The sequence below is a fragment of the Panthera pardus genome, unplaced genomic scaffold (assembly GCF_024362965.1).
Source record: "Panthera pardus isolate Hobbes unplaced genomic scaffold, ASM2436296v1 HiC_scaffold_24, whole genome shotgun sequence".
Taxonomy (NCBI): Eukaryota; Metazoa; Chordata; class Mammalia; order Carnivora; family Felidae; genus Panthera; species Panthera pardus.
The window spans coordinates 117358799-117378571 of NW_026526810.1; the positions used below are offsets into that span (position 1 = coordinate 117358799).

Below are 19773 nucleotides of genomic sequence, written 5' to 3' on the forward strand. Positions count from 1 at the left end.
TAATATTTAATTCTCTGCTCTTTCAATGTCATAAAATATTTCTTACCGTTCTTTTAATTGAATTTTGTTTTTTTAATCAGCATCTTTTCTTTTGGGGCATTTTTATCCTTTCATTCGCAACCATTTTGCTCAGTAATGTCAATAATTTGCCCTCACAAATTTCCTGTGATTGAATATCTAGAGTCTCTCAAATAGTGAATGTATCAACATTCACACGCTCAGCTATTTCTTCTATGACTCCATTTACACTCAATTCAAATTTCACTTCCAGCATTATCACATTTTGTTTCTCTGCTGCACTGACTCTGCCGGTCAGTTCCCTCTTTCAATTATCCACTTTTGCAAAGTGCCGTATGGGTTTACCACTGGAAGGCAAGGAGCCAATACAGCTGCACAGTGTTACTGTTTATAGATGAAGTGGATAACAGATGCTCAGTGACTGCTGACCAGTGACTTTGAAAGAAGTGTAACTGGTCACCTATCATGATACACATCTGTTATGTACATAGTGATGCACAGACTGAAGAGCTAGCAGCAAAGTTTTGTGCAATTATTCACACAATATATTTGAACCATGTAGTCAGGACCAGATATTATTTAAATTTAACTAAATAATGGTAACTTAATATTATGCATATTGCAACCATGCAAAGCAAGGACTAACTATATCCACAGAATTAAAATACACAATAGCAAATAAGGAATGGGAGGGTTATAAATGGTGTTAAATTGTTCTAAGGTCCAGGACACCTGGGCGCCTCAGTCGGTTAAGCGTCCGACTTCAGCTCAGATTATGATCTCACGGTTCATGAGTTCAAGCCCTGTGTGGGGCTCTGTGCTGACAGCCTGGAGCCTGTTTCAGATTCTCTCTCTCTCTCTCTCTGTCTCGCTCTCTGCCCCTCCCCCGCTCATGCTCTTTCTGTCTCTCTCTCTCAAAAATAAATAAACATTAAAAAAAAATTTTAATTGTTCTAAGGTCCTTGAATTGTCTGAGAAATGGTAACAGTACTAACTTGTGTTAGACTTTTTTTTAAATGTTTTTATTTATTTTTGAAGGAGAGAGAAAGAGCATGAGCAGGAGAGGAGCAGAGAGAGAGGGAGACACAGAATCCGAAGCAGGCTCCAGACTCAGACCTGTCAGCACAAAGCCTGTCGTGGGGCTCTAACCCACGAACCGCAAGATCATGACCTGAGCCGACGTCAGATGCTTGACCAACTGAGCCACCCAGGCACCCCTTGTGTAAGACTTTTATAAATAATGAATACATGTTTTAATCCATAGGGCAACAACTAAAATAATTGTAAAAGAATGGATAACTAACAAGCTAATAGTAGTGAGGAACAGAATAATAAAAATAATTAATACAAAAAAGAGCAAAAAATTAGAATAAAGAACTTCTGCAACAAATAGATTTAACCCCAAGTAATATTTATATTAACTGTGTTAAATGTAAAAGGACTTACTATTGTAGTTAAAATACAAAGATTGCCAGATAGGTTAATAAAACAAAAAATTCAATAGTATGCTGCTTACAAGGGACATACTTTAACACAATGATATAAAAAGACTGAAAGTGTAAGGATAAAAATATTAACATGCAAACAATAACTAAGAGAAAATTGTTATAAATATACCAATACATATTGACCATGAAGTCTTCCTGTATATAAAAAGGGAAATTTTATTATGATAAAAAGAATTACTATAGACAGATATAATGATTCTAAGTTTGAATATCTGTAAGAGCATAGCTTCAAACCATGTAAAAGCAGAAATGTATAGAACTGAAAAAAAAAATAGATAACCCACAATCATAGCGGGGATTTGTTTTAATAGGGTTTTATCTTATAGACTATGTATACCAAAAAAGTAATACTGATAAGAAATTAATAAGGTTTGAAGAACATCATTCGCAAACTTAAGCTTACTGACTTGTATAAAATATTGTACCCAACAATTGCAGAGTACATATTCTTTCTTTTCAAGGACACATGTAATATTTATTCAAATTGAGCACATGCAGGGGTGCCTGTGTGGCTCAGTTGGTGGAGCATGTGGCTCTTTATCTTAGGGTCTTAAGTTCAAGCTCCACACTGGGTGTAGAGTTTACTTAATTAAAAAAAAATTTTTTTTTAAATTGACCATATGCAGAGCCATGAAAGCAAGTCTCAATAGCTTACAAAAAAATAAAACCAAGTATGTTCTCTGACTAATAAAAAATGCACTTCTAAATAACCATGGGTCAAAGAAGAAATCACAGCAGACACTAGGAAGCAATTTTAACTTAAGTGACAATAAAAATATGACAAATCAAAACCCATGAGATGTAGTTAAAGTCATAGTTAAAGAAAATGTATGGCTTTAAAAAGACAGATTAAAAATGAAGGCTGACGATAAATTACATATTTTACGTATCTATCACAAGAAATTTACAAAGGAACAGCAAATTGAAACTAAAGAAAGTACAATATCCAAGAGAACTGAGAATCTAGGTCGGTAAGAACAACGGCTTAAATTCAAAACCAAATCTCCAGACTCCAAATATAACGCTCCCTTATTATACCATTTTGATTCTCCGCCCCTCTCCAAAAAAAATCAAAGAAATTAATTTGTGACAAAGCTCCATATACATCCTGCAGCTCTTAAAAGCAATTGTTTTGTTCTTATTGTGGCCTTTTCCTCATAAAGGTTCTAGTAGTTAATATTTCTCTTAGAAATATCCATTTTCTCCCTCTGAGGGAAAGTGTTAACTTTGAGGAGGAAAGAAAACTATTAAATACAAAAACTAAAAGGAGGATGAGTTCAGAAATGGATTTTTAAAAGGATACCTCTCTTACGTATATGAGGTATTAAGAGTCTGACATCTTAGAAAATAGGAGAATAACGCATCTTGCCTTTCTCCAGATCTGCCTAATACATATCTGCAAATGATTTTCGTTGGCACAAAGGAAAAGGATAGTGAAGACTTTTGGGCTCCTACCACCCAAATGCTTAATGCCTTTAGTTTGTAATCATTTATTAAGAAATGACTATAAACAAAGCATTATACTACTTGCATGAGAAAAACAGAGCTAAAGAATCCCTCTCCCTCCCTCAAAGAATTGAGATAGACAGGAAAGCATGAAACAAAATATCAATACAGAGGGGCGCCTGGGTGGCTCAGTAGGTTAAACAGCGGACTTGGGCTCAGGTCATGACCTCACCACTTCTGAATCTGAGCCCTGCATGGGCCTCTGGGCTAACAGCACAGAGCCCAGGGCCTGCTTCAGATTCTGTGTCCCTCTGTCTCTGCCCCTCCCCCGCTCACGCTCTGTCTCTCTCAAATATAAATAAACATTAAAAAAATTGTTTTTAAGATATCAATAAAGAATGATTTGTTTCATCTATAAACAGCATAGCACCATCAGCCAAACCTCCCTAGGACTCTTGAGCAGAGAACTGAAGCCCTCTGATTTATTTAGGAAACAGAGCCCTTCATCAAGTTGGATTTGCTACAATATAGATACTGAAGTGTAGATGGCAAATGTCAGTGCATATTGTCAACACTTACCGAAAGGCCTCAGTAAGAACATTAGCAGTTAAAGAACATAATGTTACTCTGTTTCATGGATGTCTTTCCTCAGCTGCCCTCTTGCTCCCTTTCCACTGTGTGATTTGGTAAATAGGCTGTATGGAAGGACTCATAGCCCATCATTCCCACTTCTAAACGTCCCTTCACTACTTTTTCCAATGTCTCTGCTAATGCACTACATTACTCCTCTGAGCTCACTTCCCAGTTCATGCTTAGACTGTACTCTGTGGTAGGAATTGCGATGCTAGAAAATATGCACTAAAATTGTTGGTGACCTAGATCTGGCATTCCAAAGATAAAAAGCTACCTATTCATTCAACAAATAGTTACGTTTAACCCTGTGCTAACGTTATGCTAAATTACATCTTAGCTATACACAGGATTCAAAACAGTGGACCATTCTTTTTTATTTTATTTGAGAGAGAAGAAGCGAAGGAGAGGGGCAGAGAGAGGGGGAGAGGAGGAGGGAGGGAGAGAGAGAGAGAATCTCAAGCAGGCTCCATGTTCAATGTAGAGCCCAATGTGGGGCTCGATCCTATCACCCTGGGTCGTGACTTGAGCCAAAATCAAGAGTCAGGAGCTCAACCAACTGAGCCACCCAGGTACCCCTCATTATATTCTTACCTAAACCCTCTTCCCTTGGCCTCTGTGATTCCACACTCCTGGTCATCCTCTACCATGCTGGTAAGTCTTTCTCATTCTCTTTTCCTGGTTCATTATACTTCCACACTTTTAAACACTGGAGTTCTACATGGCCAAGTGCTGTGTCTTCTTCTCTTCTTACTCTGTGATTCTCCCCCATGTGACCTTATCCAACTATTCTCAGATTGACATAACTGGTCCAGGCCTCTCTTTTTATTCTTGGGCCATTTACCTTTTGGTCTCCTTGACATCTCCTCTCAGATGTCTCACATGTATGTCACTCCTTAAATGTCCCAAATGAAATCTACCTCTTCCTCCAAAATCCACCACTCCTACGGTATTTGCTGAGGCAGTACATGGCACTTCCATTCATCTTATTACAAATTCCAGACACCTGAGGGGTATCACTATACCTTCTTTCCTCATCACCCCCCTCTAATCCTTCACCACATACTGTTAATTCTACTACTCTAATATATAAAAAGTATACCCTTTACTCTCCACTGCCATGACCCTTGCTCAAGCCATCATAATTTCTTGCTTGGGATGCAGTAATTTCATAGCTTAACTAATCTTGCCTGTTTGGGACCCCTCTAATTCATTTCTGCACAATAGCCAGAGTGATTTTGCTCTTAAGATAAATCCATGGTTTTCAAAGGAAACTTCCAGGCCCAGGACTGCAGCTGGCCCCTGCCCACATCTGTCTCCTCATCTCACTGCATTCCTGTGAACCTGTGTTCTTTAATTCCTTGGACAGTCCAAGATCTTCCCCACCTGAAGACCTTCAAATGCTTTTGCCTGTGTCTACCAAGTTCTTTAATCTCGGTCTTTGCCCATTTAACTCTACTGATTATTTATTTTCTCTTCCTGAATATTACTTAGACATACCCTGGATCCTACCCACCCACCCCCCACCTACATTATTCTCCTTGTGAATCCATCATTGAATCCTCTATAGAACTTATTAAAATTTGTGATTATACAAATGTGTGATAATAGTTTCCACAAGGCAGTGTGTTTTATGTGCCAATCACCTACATCAAACTACAAAGAAACTATCAGATTAAAGCCCCCAAAAGGAACAAGTGGATATATGCTGAACACACTCTTTTAAAATAATGAATTGAAAGAGGTCAGTCTGAATTAATAAAAAATCTGATTGATAGAACATTTGGTATATGTGTGTACTGACTTATGTTTAGAAAATGTACTATCTCCCAACACTATGCTAAATGTTCAACACTTCACTTAATCTTTGCACCAGTTCTAAGTAGCTACTATAATTTTATAGTAAGAAAATTGAGTTCAATAACTTTATGTATTTATATATAAAATATATTTTATATAATTGGACCTTGCTTTTATATCCAGTCTGACAATCTCTGCCTTTCAGTTGGAGTAGTTGGTCCATTACATTTACTTCAGTTATTGATATAGTTGAAGTCCGCCATTTTCAATTATTTTCTATTTATCTTCTTTGTTCCTTTATTCCTCCTTTGGCTTCTTTTGGATTAATTGGTTTGTCTTTGCTTTTGTTTTTTAATATTTTATTCTACCTTTTAACTTTATAGCTCTTTGTAATATTTTTTGTGGTTATTCCAGGGATTACAAAATACATCCTTCATTTAACATAGTCCATCAAGAAGGCTTATTATACCAATGCCCATGACATGTAAGAAACTTAAAATTATTACTGCATTTACCTCTTCCCATCTTCAGTGATATTTTTGCCACATATTTTATTTCTATATATGTTATAAATTCCATAATACATTACTATATTTTTTAAAGAGTTGATTGACTTTTAAAGAATTTAAGTGAAACTAGTCTTTTATATATACTCACATATTTAATGTTTCCAATGTTCATTCTTTCCATCGATTCAATCATTTCCGTAAGTTTGAAGGACTTCCTTTAGCATGTTAGTGTGGTTCTGCTGGCCACAAATTTTGTCAGCTTTCTTTATCTGAAGATACTTTTATTTTACCTTAATATTTAAAAATTATTTTCACTGGGTATAGACTTCTAACAAGGCAATCTGTTTCAGCCCTTTGAAGGTATCTTTCAATGTCTTCTGGCCTTCATTGTTTCTGATGAGTAGTCATTCCTATTCTTATCATTGTTCTCCTATAACGAACATGCTCTCTTTTCTCGGGCTGCTTTTAAGGCTTTATATTCTGGGCTTTCAAAATAATATACCTAGGTGACATTGTCTTTGTATTTAACCAGCTTTTGGTTTTCTGGAATTCCTGGGCCTATGGATTTCTGGTTTTATTCAAATTTTGAAATGTTTTTTTGGTACATCAATAGATTATGGTGTAAGTGACACCATAATCTAAGGCCCAGTTTCTAAGTGAACTGGCAGCTTTCACTTTAGATGCTTGGAGCCTTAAGCCACTGTGTAAACCCTGTTGAAGGCAAGACCATATGGGGAGGCTCTGAATTACTACATGGAGATGGAGAAGGGCCTCGCTGAGCCAGATTTCTAGCGATCACCTTCAAAGGGCCAGGCATAGAAGCACAACTGTCTTGGACCTCTAGATTGACCCAGACACCAGCTAAATACCAACCAGTGATCCCAGTGGATGCCACATGAAGCAGAAGAAAAGCCCACTTTAGCAATGCTTGAAATCCTAATCCACAAAATTGTTACCCCACTTAGTTTGGGGTGATTTGTTACACAACAACAGATACCCAGAAGAGGTGGCAATTATGTATTAGTTAACAATGGGTAAAAGACATTGAAGATTTGTATAAGAAAACTACAAGAATGGCAGGTTTCTTTATAAGTTATTGAGAGTCCTAAGTGGATTTAAATCAGTTCTCCTGGGTTTTAAACTACCACTGGGGTACAGTTTGGCCCCCAAAGTATACATTTGATAAAGACTTACACCTGTAAAATGATGAAACCTGGTCACTTCTATCTTCTATTTCATGGTTTCAATTGTACACAGATTGTTGCCATTGTTACCCCTAATAGTAGCAGCTCCAATTACTGAACACCTTTTAAGGGCAAGCACTCTGCTAAAAGTGCTTCGTGTATCTTCTCTCACTTAATCTCACTAAGCCTCAGTTTCCACTACACAAACTGAAGATGGTAATACATACTTCATGGGGCTTGTGCCCTAATTTACTCCGCTAAGAAATTTCAGAGTCAGAATTTGAAACCAAGAGTGTCTGGCAAAACCATCTCTCTTCAATTAAAAACAGAAATAAAGAAAAAGCTGCCATTAGAAGGATGTTTTTACTTTTATGTGGATTTTTTAAAAAATCACAATAAAAATTCTATAACTGGGTAGATAAAAATTGTGACTTATGGCAGATCATGTGATAAGATTTAATATTCACTGCTTCATTAAATTGAGTCAAGTGGATTTATTAGGGATTTCAAAAGTACCCGCCTTAGTCCTGATGATTAAATAGCCATGCAATTAGCTATATGCATCATACAGGCAATTTGGAAAATCACTTTTTTTAAAAGTTTATTTATTTATTTTGAGAGTGGGGGTAGGGGCAGAGAGAGTGGAGGAGAGAGAATCCCAAGCAGGTTCTGTGCTGCCAACACAGAGCCCAACATGGGGTTTGATGCCTGGAACTGTGAGATCAAATCAAGTCAGACAAACTGAGCCAAAATCAAGTCAGACACTTAACTGACTGAGCCACCCAGTTGCCCCGGAAAATCACTTTTATAATGTCCTATTTCTAGTGGAAAAATCTGCTGGCACACTTACATTTTCTTCATTCAGCTTTAAAAATCTGAGGATATGGGGTGTCAGGGTGGGTGGCTCAGTCGGTGGAACGTTGGACTTCAGTTCAGGTCATGATCTCACGGGTCATGAGTTCGAGCCCTGTATAGGGCTCTCTGCCGTCAGCACATAATCTGCTTTGGATCCTCTGTTCCTCCTCTCTCTCTGCACCTCCTCCCACTCACTTTCTCTTTCAAAAATAAATAAACATTTAAAAATAAATATAAAAATCTGAAGACTTATAAACTCTCTTTGAATTAACATCTATTATTTTTTAATTCCTCAATAAATTAAAAGGTGCATCAACATTATGAATACCACCTTTCAGTTATAGATTATTTTCCCCTTAGTAATGGAATGTTAGTAGTGAAACGCTTCATTGATAATTATCAAAGTAGAATAATTAAGATTTCTCTCATTGAAAAAGAATTGATAATTTGGAAAAAAAAATTTTTTCTGTGAATTTATAGACTATTAGCAAAAAGTTACTGCTAGCCTAAAAATCAGGACATCAAAAGCTAAGGATCTATTATACGCCAAGAGCTTTGACAGACTTTATACTTTTTGACCTGGTAATTCCACTTCTATAAATTTTCCCTAAAAAAATAAGCAGAGGAGTGAGAAAAAGTTTACATAGAAATCCAGTTGTCTCAGAATTAATTTATAATAGTAAATTTAATAGTAATAGTAATAGTAAATAGTAATAATTTATAATAGTAAAAATTCAGGGGCATCTGGGTGGCTCAGTCAGTTGAGCGTCTGACTTCAGCTCAGGTCATGATCTCACAGTCCGTGGGTTTGAGACCCACGTCGGGCTCTGTGCTGACAGCTCAGAGCCTGGAGCCTGCTTCAGATTCTGTGTCTCCCTCTCTCTCTTCCCCTCTCCCACTCACGCTCTGTCTCTATCAAAAAAATGAATAAACGTTAAAAAAAAATTTTTTTTTTAAATTTGGAAACTATTCAAATGGTCAGCTAGGAGAATGGTTTAATGTGAAATAATGAGCAACCATTAGAAACCTGTTGTCAAACACTATTTAATGCCAGAGGAAATGCTTTTTACATAATGGTATTTTAAAAACACAAAACATGGGGCACCTGGGTGGCTCAGTCGGTTATGCGTCCCACTTCAGCTCCAGTCATGATCTCATGGTTCATGAGTTCAAGCCCTTCACTGGGATGTGTGCTGACAGCTGGAGCCTGGAGCCTGCTTCAGATTCTGTGTCTCCCTCTCTCTCTGCCCCTCCCCCACTCATGCTGTGTCTCTCTCTCTCTCTCACAAAAATAAACATTAAAAAAAAAAAAGTAAAAAACCAAAAAATAAAAATTAAGGGTTCCTTCAATATGCATCAATCTTAAAATTAATACTTGATGTTAAAATACTACATGGGTGACTTATGTGATAAAAGCCTATCAGAAAATGTTACCTTAAAATTAATTTACCTAGTTGTTCATACCAGTTTTCACCTCACTACTGTGCCGCATTTAAAGTATTTAAGGTAACAAAATTATGGCTTTGCCAATATATACACACCTCGTTTCTAAAGTAGTTAAGTAACTACTTACTGCCTCCCTATACCTCCCAGAGAATACAGTAAAGTTGCACGTAATGAACGTCCAATAAAATTCCTTTAGTTTTAATGAATCTCTCTCTACTGTGCCCACTAGAGTGAACAGACCTAATCAAAGAGAAAGTGGCCTGCCTCCCACTTTTTAAAAAAAATTTTTCAGTGTTTCTTTATTTTTGAGAGAGAGAGGATGCAAGCTGGGAAGAAGCAGACAGAGAGAGGCAGAGGATCCAAAGCAGGGTCCGTGCTGTCAGCACAGAGCCAGATGAGGAGCTCAAGCCCAGGAACCGGGAGATCATGACCTGAGCCGAAGTCAGACATTTAACTGACCGAGCCACCCATGTGCCCCATGCCTCCCACTTTTTTCAGAACTACTGCTTCTTAAAAACAGACTAGGAAAAAATTGAAAATCAAATTGAAGTAAGAGTTGAAAAGAAGCTGGGGGTTGGCCGAGAGCTAGGATTTTGGCTATTATTCACATTCAGCTTCTTGTTTTACACACATAGTTTTGCACATTATTGCATTTGTATTTCTTTCGTATTTATTTATTTAGAGAGCAAGAGAGTGAGAGAGAGAGAGGGAGAGAGAGCACGAATGAGCTGGGGAGAGGAGCACAGGAAGAGAGAGAAGGAACCTTAATCTCCACACTAAGCATGGAGCCTGACATGGGACTCGATCTCATAACCCTGAGATCATGGACACTTAACCGACTGAGCCACCCATGTGCCCCATGCCTCCCACTTTTTTCGGAACTATGGCTTCTTAAAAGCAGACTAGAAAAAAATTGAAAATCAAATTGAAGTAAGAGTTGAAAAGAAGCTGGGGGCTGGCCAAGAGCTAGGATTTTGTCCATTATTCACATTCAGTTTCTTGTTTTACACAGTCTTACACATTATTATATTTGTATTTCTTTTTTAATTTTTAATTAATTTATTTTTTTTTTGAGAGAGAGAGCATGAATGAGCTGGGAAGAGGGGCCAGAGAGAGAGAGAATGAATCTTAATCTCCACACTAAGCATGGAAACTGACATGGGGCTCAATCTCATAACCTTGAGATCACAATCCTGAGGTCGTGGACGGAGCCACCCAGGTGCCCCTGCATTTGTTTTTCTTAAAAGTTTAACCATGCCAGCCAGGGAAGCTTGTCTTGTCTCCAGACATCTCGTTCCAACTCAGGGTCTGTGCTCCTGCAAGTCTAAAACTGTCTCGTCTCCCGGTCTGCCGTGGTCCCCCTCTCACTTTACAAGTGAAATGCCGAATCAGCTTTATTATTACCCTCAGTTTGTTTCCCAGCTTGGCATGCTTTCTACTCATGAACTGGGGAGGGGAGGGGGTGCTGAGGCTGGACAAATATCTCTAAGGCTAAGGATCACAGGCAAGTGCCATGTTCTGATGCCTGGTGAGTAGTTGAGAGGGAAAGCGGGCACAGGAAAATGGAAGGAAGGAAGTAGTTGGAACGTTCCTTAATAGTAGAGGGATTTAAACCTTCATTTCTCTTCCTTTTTCTCTCTCTCCCCAACCTGGGAACTCTCTTCTGTCACTTTGCTGATTTCCCATACTGTCTGGGGGTGTACTAAGTGCCTGCCTCAATGCCAGCTGTTTTGAACAAGCCAATTTCTCAGTTCTTTGCTCTTATTAAGAATGAACAAATGTTTCTCCGAAGAAAAAGCCCAGAATCTAGTCAGATGATTAAATAAACCTAATGTATGCTAAAGTACTGATCTGCTGGTTTGTGAAAACAAGACATTCAGGGCATCACTGTTAACACTGGTCATTTAAATGCCCATTTTATTTGAAATCCAATGAAGGGAAATGAAACAATAATGAGTTTTTAAATTTCTTTTTAGTTCTGGTGGATGATCTCCTTTAAACACCATTAAGGGGCGCCTGGGTGGCTCAGTCGGTTGGGCAGCCGACTTCGGCTCAGGTCATGATCTCGCGGTCCGTGAGTTCGAGCCCCGCGTCGGGCTCTGTGATGACAGCTCGGAGCCTGGGGCCTGTTTGAGATTCTGTGTCTCCCTCTTTCTGACCCTCCCCCGTTCATGCTCTGTCTCTCTCTGTCTCAAAAATAAATAAACGTTAAAAAAAAAATTAAAAAAAATAAATAAACACCATTAAAAAAATAAAAAATAAAGCAGTATTTAGGGTCACAATTCCTAGGTTAAGACCCAGGGTTGCCTCTGTGTAACAGGAGATTATGTATACCCTTGCTTCATTGTTTTGTCTGAAAAATGAGGATGATTGTTACCTGCTTCATTTAAGTCAGCTCTCCCACCCACTCGCTGGTAGAGCTATCCTGAGTGGTAAGTATATTCAGTCCCTTGTTACCTTTAAATCTCCAAGGCTGGGCTTTTGTAATCAGTGAACTTCAAGATCCTCAAATATTTCTCTGCACATCTAAAAAGCCCCACTCCGTAGAAGAGCATTCTAGAAGATTGAAGCAGCTGATCTGGCACTGGAGATATATTTTTTAAACTTTTATACAGAATATATATTCTTTTGCCTTTTTTTAATTTGGGGAATTTTTTGTATGCTTTTTTTTTTTTTTTTTTTTGCATTTGTTTGTTAATTTTGAGAGAGACAGAGAGAACACAAGCAGGGAGGGGCAGAGAGAGAGAATTCCAAGCAGGTTCAGCACAGAGCCCGACATGGGGCTCAAACTCACCAAACTGTGAGATCATGAGCTGAGCCAAAATCAAGAGTTGGACCCTTAACCAACCGAGCCACCCAGGCACCTCTTGTTTCTTTTTTTTTTTTTTTATTTTTAAACATAAAAAGTGAAAATTATATATTCCTAGATTCCAGAACTATCTACCAGCGATAACCACAATTAACACTGTGCTCTGTATTTAAAAAATTTTATTGATGCTTATTGTATTCATTTGGGCAGGCTAATTGCGGTAAAAAATAGACAAAAATAAAACTACGTTAACAGCCCTAAGATAAGCGAAGGCTATTACTTGCTCCTGGGACAGTCCTGGGCGGAAGAGAAGGTGGGCGGTCAGCCAGGGACCCAGGCCACTGAGCCGGGGACACCGCCGTCTCCAGCTTTTGTTCAGACTCACTCTGGGGTCCTCTCTGTTCCAACCTGCTGTGCCGCAATGGCCTACATGTTTTCTTTCTGTTGGTGTCCCCAGCTTCCTGGCAACATAGTCGCCTCCTGCACTGTTTGGCTGAAATTGCGCTTAACGCAAAATTGTGTGATTCAAGTTCACTCTCCCAGGCATGCTTGGAACTCATTCAAATTCGGACTCCTCCTTCACCCTCTTCCTCTTATCAGAGGTTCAAGAATGCTTACCTCCACTCCTCTCTGCTTTCTATCTTTGAAAAGATTATGCCAGCTGCATTCGCTTCTCACATCTGTCTCCGTTAGCTAAGCTGGCAGTCCGTGCCCCTCCCCCTTCTGTGCTGCAGCAGGGTTTTTATTTTTTCTAGTTTTGAGGTATAATTGACATGTAACACTGTGTAAGGTGAAAGTGTACAATGTGTTGATTTGATGCATTCGTATACTGCAAAATTATTACCACCATAGCATTAGCTAACACATCCATCCTGTCATATAATTGCCATTTCTTTTTTGTGGTGAGGACATTTAAGATCTCTCTTAGCAACTTTCAAGTATATTAGTATGCTGTACATTAGATCCCCAGAATTTGTTAATCTGATAAATAGATGTACGCTTTGACCGGTATCTCCCCATCTCCCCGTCCTTCCCCAGCCCCTGGTGAGCACCACTGTAGTCCCTATTTCTCTGAGTTTGGCTTTTCTATTTTTATTTTTTAAGTTTATTTATTTTTGAGAGAGAGAGAGAGAGAGAAAACAAGCAGGAGAGGGGCAGAGAGAGAGGAGACAGAGAATCCCAAGCAGGCTCCGTGCTGTCAGCACAGAGCCCAACAGGGGACTTGATGTCATGAACCTGGAGATCATGACCTGAGCCAAAATCAAGGAGTCAGACGCTTAATAGATGCAACTACCCAGGTGCCCTGGAATTTGGCTTTTTTCGATTCCACATATAAGTGAAGTCATACAGTATCTATTTATCTTTCTCTCAGCAAAGATTTTTTTTTTTTAAGTCACTTATGAGCATGATCAGCTGTCTTCTTACCTCAGAAAGTGGCTTCTTTTCCTTGATGTCTTCTTGAGGTAACTCTTGTCTGTCTGTCCCTTTTTGTACTCTTAGATTTCCCCTAAGAAATCCACCTCTTTTGTCTCTCCCCACCTCTCCTTGCAGCCTCTCCCACCGCTTTCTGCCCTTGGAGCCGCCAGGTAGCTTCAGCCTCATTTAATCAGCTGGAACCCACAGCAGTTTCTCCTTTCTCCAGCCACTACCCCTAAAGCGGCTTCAGCTGGCTGGCTGCCTTGCACTGTGGCTCTCTCTTGGGGCACTCACTCAAGTCCGGCTTGTTCAACAGTACTCTCTCATGGAGCAGCTTTCCAGACTGCAAACCACACTCAGACAGTTTGCAAACTCTCCTAACTCGTTTACATTTGACTGACAGCAGTTCGAACCCTTCTCCCCAAAAGGAAAGCTCTGACAAGGAGTTTATTGCTCACCAGAGAGAGAGAGAGAGAGAGAGAGAGAGAGCACTTCCACATGGAAGCATCTAAAGTATCGTTAGAGGGACAGGTGGGACAACTATGAGATTGTGCAATGCGGTAGCCAAGTGTCCCAGTTTACCCAGGGCGGGCAGAGCTCCAGAAATACAGGGCTTTTAGTTTCAAACCAGGACAAATTTTATATGTACTTAAAAGTGGGCCTTTCTGGGGGCACCTGCGTGGCTCGGTCGGTTAAACCTCCAACTCTTGATTTCGGTTCAGAACATGATCTCATGGTTAGTGTGTTAAAACCCTGCATTGGGCTCTGTGCTGGCAGTGCACAGCCTACTTTGGATTCTGTCTCTCTCTCCCTCTCTCTGCCCTTCCCCAACTCACACACTCTCTCTCTCAAATAAATAAACTTTAAAACAAATAATAAATAAAGTGGTTCTTTCCTGGGCACTTCGGTGGCTCAGTTGAGCATCTCACTTTGGCTCAAGTTATGATCCTGCGGTTCCATGAGTTCGAGCCCCACATCAGGCTCACAGCTGTCAGGGCAGAGCCCTGCTTCAGATGCTCTGCCCTCGTCTCTCTGCCCCTCCCCCTCTTGTGCTTTCTCAAAAATAAACAAACATTTGAAAATAAATAAATAGGGGCACCTGGGTGGCTCAGTAATTTAAGCCTCTGCCTTCAGCTCAGGTCATAATCTCATGGTTCATGAGTTCAAGCCCCACGTCAGGCTCTGCACTGAGTGCAGAGCCTGCCTGGGATTCTTTCTCTCTCTCTCTCTCTGCCCCTCCCCCACTTGTGCTTGCTCTCTCTCTCTCTCTCTCTCTCTGAGAGTGAATAAACTTAAAATTTTTTTAAATAAATAAAGTGGTTCTTTCCATGTAGGATCAGGATCTTGATTTGGGGGTGAGGGGTTCCAAGAGTCTTGGGATATAAACTATTGATGCTTTCTGTTGAAGCACTAATGTGTCTTTCAAGAAGTTCCAGTAATGAGCAATAACATTATCTGTCTCTGCAAAACTTATGCTAATGAATACAATGGACCAGTAAGTTTGTCTTAATAAGACAGTGAACTGAGGTGGGGTGAGGGGATGGGTAGATGGTTTCTGTTCTCAGAGTTAATTCTATCCTCTCTTTCCCAAGATCTGTCTCATACTCAACATCCTTAGTGAAATACCAAACCTAGTGCTTTGTTGTTGTTATTGTTGTTGTTTTTAAATGTGTGTGAACATTGCATCACCTCCAACCTCAAGTCTCTGATGTCTGTTCTAGCTTTCAGTCCATTCAGGAGAATAACATAGTAAAACTATTGTTCACAGAGCCTTCACTGTGTGCTCGGCTACATGTCCAACCCCTCACAGACATTATTTAATTTTCACAAGAGTCTTCTTAAAAATGTGCTATTATTATCCCTATTTTATAGGTGAGGAGACTATGGCTCAAAGAGGTCAAGACACTTGTCCAAGGTCATGTAGCCAGAAAGAAGAGGCAGAGTCAACAGTTGATCTGAGTTCCACCTGAGTACTCAGCAGTAAGAAGGAGCAAAGCACTGCCATAGGCTGTGATGTGTATGAACCTCACAGACGCCATGCTAAGTGAAAGAGGCCAGGTGCAGAAGACTACATATGTATAATTTCATTTCTATGAAACATCCAGATAGGGCAAATTTAGAGGTAGAAAGCAGATCAGTGGTTCCTAGCCATGGAGGACGGGGTGGGAATTAACTACAAATGGGCATACAATCACTTTTGTCCTTGACAGAAATTGACAGAAGTATTCTAAAACTGGGGTGTAATGGTGGCTGCACAATTGTATAAATTTGCTACAAATTACCTAACTGTATACCTGCAATGTGTGAATTTTATGAAAATTCTTCCTCCGTAAAACTGTTAAGAAAAAGTCCAGGCCAGATGCTAGGTTGTGACTCTCTTCCAGTGGTTGTTCTAGTTGTTACTTCTAGTTGTTTCTATCAACAAGTGGATGCACGTTCTTTTAGGTGCCTTAGGTGCCATTCCCTAGGGGAAAGGATACAGGTCTTACTGGGTCCTTCTGTCCTCTTCATATAAGCATAGGGAGTGCCTGTAAACGCTTTCAACCAATACACACGTGTTGAATACAGTTAATTTTGCCAATGAGAACCTGTTTCGAACAGTCAGGAATTTCACTAATGCTAACTATGCATTTTGATTGGCATGTATATAAACCTTAGTGTGTGAGTTACAGACATACATGCTATCACACCACATGTGCTGAAGTCTTAAATTACTGATATAGAAAAATAAACTCAAGTGAACCGCTGAGACACTACAACCACGACCTCTGAAGTAGCAACTGACAGAAGGAAGCTCGCTGCTCTTATTGCCTTGCTGTCATCCATCATTTAGTCTGTTCAACTTCCCAACCCAAGGCCAGGATATGTGTGCTATTAAGAATAAAGATATGTGTTGGGGCGCCTGGGTGGCTCAGTCGGTTAAGCGTCTGACTTCAGCTCAGGTCACAATCTCGCGGTCCGTGAGTTCGAGCCCCGCGTCGGGCTCTGGGCTGATGGCTCAGAGCCTGGAGCCTGCTTCCGATTCTGTGTCTCCCTCTCTCTCTGCCCCTCCCCCGTTCATGCTCTGTCTCTCTCTGTCTCAAAAATAAATAAACGTTAAAAAAAAAAAAAAGAATAAAGATATGTGTCCTCAACAGCCATTGGAGGGGCTTTTCTTTTCTATTTAAATATAAAAAATTTGGTGGGGGCGGGGGAAGGATATGAGACTGCAATTAAGAGAAAGGTCACCCATAAATTCAGATGGACTGAAACTAAGCCAATGATGGGGAGGGCTGAATAGTTATTGTGTCCCTGGGAGGAGCCAGGAGGAGCTTGTTGTTGATGGGGCTGATTCCTGGCAGAGACAGTTCCTGGGGCACCACTTAAATGTGTATTCTTCTCATGAACATTTGTTAACTCTGATTCGTATTGCTTTATCTTTGACAAGGACGGAAATGGACGTATTACTGTGAATGTGTTTCTTGTAACTCTTACAGAGAGATTCGGAATACCAGAAGCTTAACTTACATAGATCCTGGTGCCCTAAAAGAGCTCCCCCTCCTGAAGTTCCTGTAAGTATTAACTTCTACCCCATCCTATCCCCACCCTTTTTTTCTAAAGAGAGTTATAATGCTGTTGCCAGCCAGGAGTCTCCCTAGGATGCTGTGAGCCAGAGCCATTTTTGTGGTACATGGCCTGAAACAAATCACATCCTGTGATTTACACCCCAACCTTTCCCATCAGGGAAGGTATCAGGTGAAATGATCCACATTTGAAGAACCTATTTAACAGTCAGCACATAATGCTGGGACCAAAGACTTAATCCAAGAGACATGAGGAAGAAAATACCCTTAAATGGAGTGTAACAGAACAAAACAAAACAAAAAACTCTGAGAGGCCATTGGTCAATTTTCTTAGGAAATGGGTACCACAACAATGTTAAAGTGACTGTCACAGAGAAAAGGAAAAGCCACAAAGGGCAAAATCTAATCTCTTGGAGGTTGGGAGGACAAAAATGGAGGAGACAACACTATTGCTTTGCTTTGGTGACACCTTATGAGCTAGATACAACCTATTTGAGAGCACGGACCACAGGACTTTTTCTCTCTATTGCATCTTTACTGCCTGGCACAGAGCAGGTGCTCAATAAAAAATGTGTTCAATGGATGTGTATGTGTGGCCTCAGGTTCTCTAGGCACCCTCTGGAAGAACCCTTCCCTTCTTCCCTTCTCTCCTGCTCACATGCGTTGTAAAAGATTAGAACACAAAAACATTATGAGGGGAAAAAATTAAAATCGACCTTAATCCGAATACTGAGAAATAATCACAATTAAAATATTAGGTTGTTTCCATCTAGGGCTTTCAAATAAAAGTGTATATCCGTATATATTTTATGAATTAGGTCTTTAAAGATGAATTGAAGTCATCCAGGAAAAGAAGGGGGAGAGGTAGAAGAAAAATACAGGTAGATGGACTAGCATGATAAAGACACAGAGGTATGGAAACATGTGTCTCATGTGGGACCTAAAAATAGTTCAGCATTGAAGAGGTGGGAGTGGGAGATGCAGAGAGAATAGAGGAGAATAGCGATGGAAGATGTGGCTGGAGGCGTATCTGGGGAGTAATAAAAACTTATGGGACAAGGCAATCACTCCTGTATGGATCTTGAGTTTCAATCAATCAATAATTCTTTGATACGATGATCCCTCAGTATGTGCAGAACTCTGCAGGGAACATATAGGATAATAAAACATTGTCCTTAAGCTTCAAGAAGCTTACAATCTAGTTGGGAACATATTGTTCCCAACATATGCCAGTTCCCATAAATGAAATCAAAAAATTCCTCTCCTACTGGAAAATAATGGTAGGTGATAAATGAGAGGTACAACATTATTTGGGGTCCAGGAAATTTGAGGGCACGTCAAAAAGGAGATGGACTTGTTTGGGGTTTTGAAGAAATGAGAGATCCTGGTTCCTAATCTGGCATTTCCAGCCCCAATACATGGTCCTCCCTTAACTCCAGAGCCTTCTTCCCTCCACACTCTTCCACATGAACCTCTATTGCAATTGAGTAGTCTGTTTGTTGTTTGTTTACTGCTCTTCACATGTTCTATATGGAATCTGAACTCTCTCCTTTGCTATCTGGAATACCCCATTTGCTCTTTCTGAGACCTCGGCCTCCTGTTTTCTTTTCAAATCTTATGCCTTCCCCTCTAAAAGGAGTCAGGTCAGGGGCACCCCTACTGGGTGGCTCAGTAGGTTGAGCATCCAACTTGATTACACCTCAGGTCATGATCTCGTGATCATGAGATCGAGCCCCACATCAGGCTCTGCACTGAGCGCAGAGTCTGCTTGGGATTCTCTCTCCTCCTCTCTCTCTCTGCCCCTCCCTTACTTGCTCATGACTACACATGCCCTCTCTTCCTATCTCTGTTTCTCTGTCTCTCTAAATAAATAAATAAATAAACAAACAAACAAACAAAACAGAAAATAAAATAAAATAAAATAAAATAAAATAAAATAAAATAAAATAAAAGGAGTCAGGTCAGAATTTGCCTAAGAAGGTATATCAATGGAATATGAGTTTTTTCTCTGCTGGAAGACTTCCTTTAAAACTTTCTTGGTAGTTACCTAAGTCTCACCCCATGCCATGCCACACCTGTCAAAAAAAACTCTATTTCTACTACCTACATTGTAGTAGCTACAACAAATATTAAATTAACCAAATCTGAGAGGCATCAGGAGCCTGAGAGTTGCTGTATTAGTACTGTTTTATGTACATCTTTTAATCTTGACATTTTTCCCTGATGACACAAACTTTGGAGAGTGAAGACATTATCATTGATTGATCATATTCCTTGTCTAGACATATTTTCTAAATAGTACTGCTGCCATGCTATTCCCAGGTGACTTTCATGGAAAAATCATTCTTGGCAAAATAATGAACACAATATAATGTGGAGTTCTAAAGAGGAAGCCTGGCTTGGAGCTGGATATTATATTGTCTTTCTACCCCATCCTCCCCCTATTCCACTGCCCTTCCCATAATGTCCTCCAATTAAAACAGGGAGATATCACACACACACACACACACACACACACACACACACACACAGAAACCTGAATTCTTATTTCTAGGAATCCTACTTGGATTCCTTGGAAAGAATCCTCAT

At 39.8% G+C, this 19773-nt stretch overlaps 1 protein-coding gene across 6 annotated transcripts in view; it reads left to right on the top strand.

The window, feature by feature from the left end:
- TSHR (thyroid stimulating hormone receptor) overlaps positions 1-19773 on the top strand; it is a 158782-nt gene that overhangs the window by 95502 nt on the left and 43507 nt on the right. For all 6 annotated transcript variants that reach the window (XM_053889683.1, XM_019461922.2, XM_019461923.2 and 3 more), the window contains one exon: positions 17098-17172. In XM_053889683.1, coding sequence (XP_053745658.1) covers positions 17098-17172 — 75 coding nt within the window. The remainder of the gene's footprint in view (positions 1-17097; positions 17173-19773) is intronic.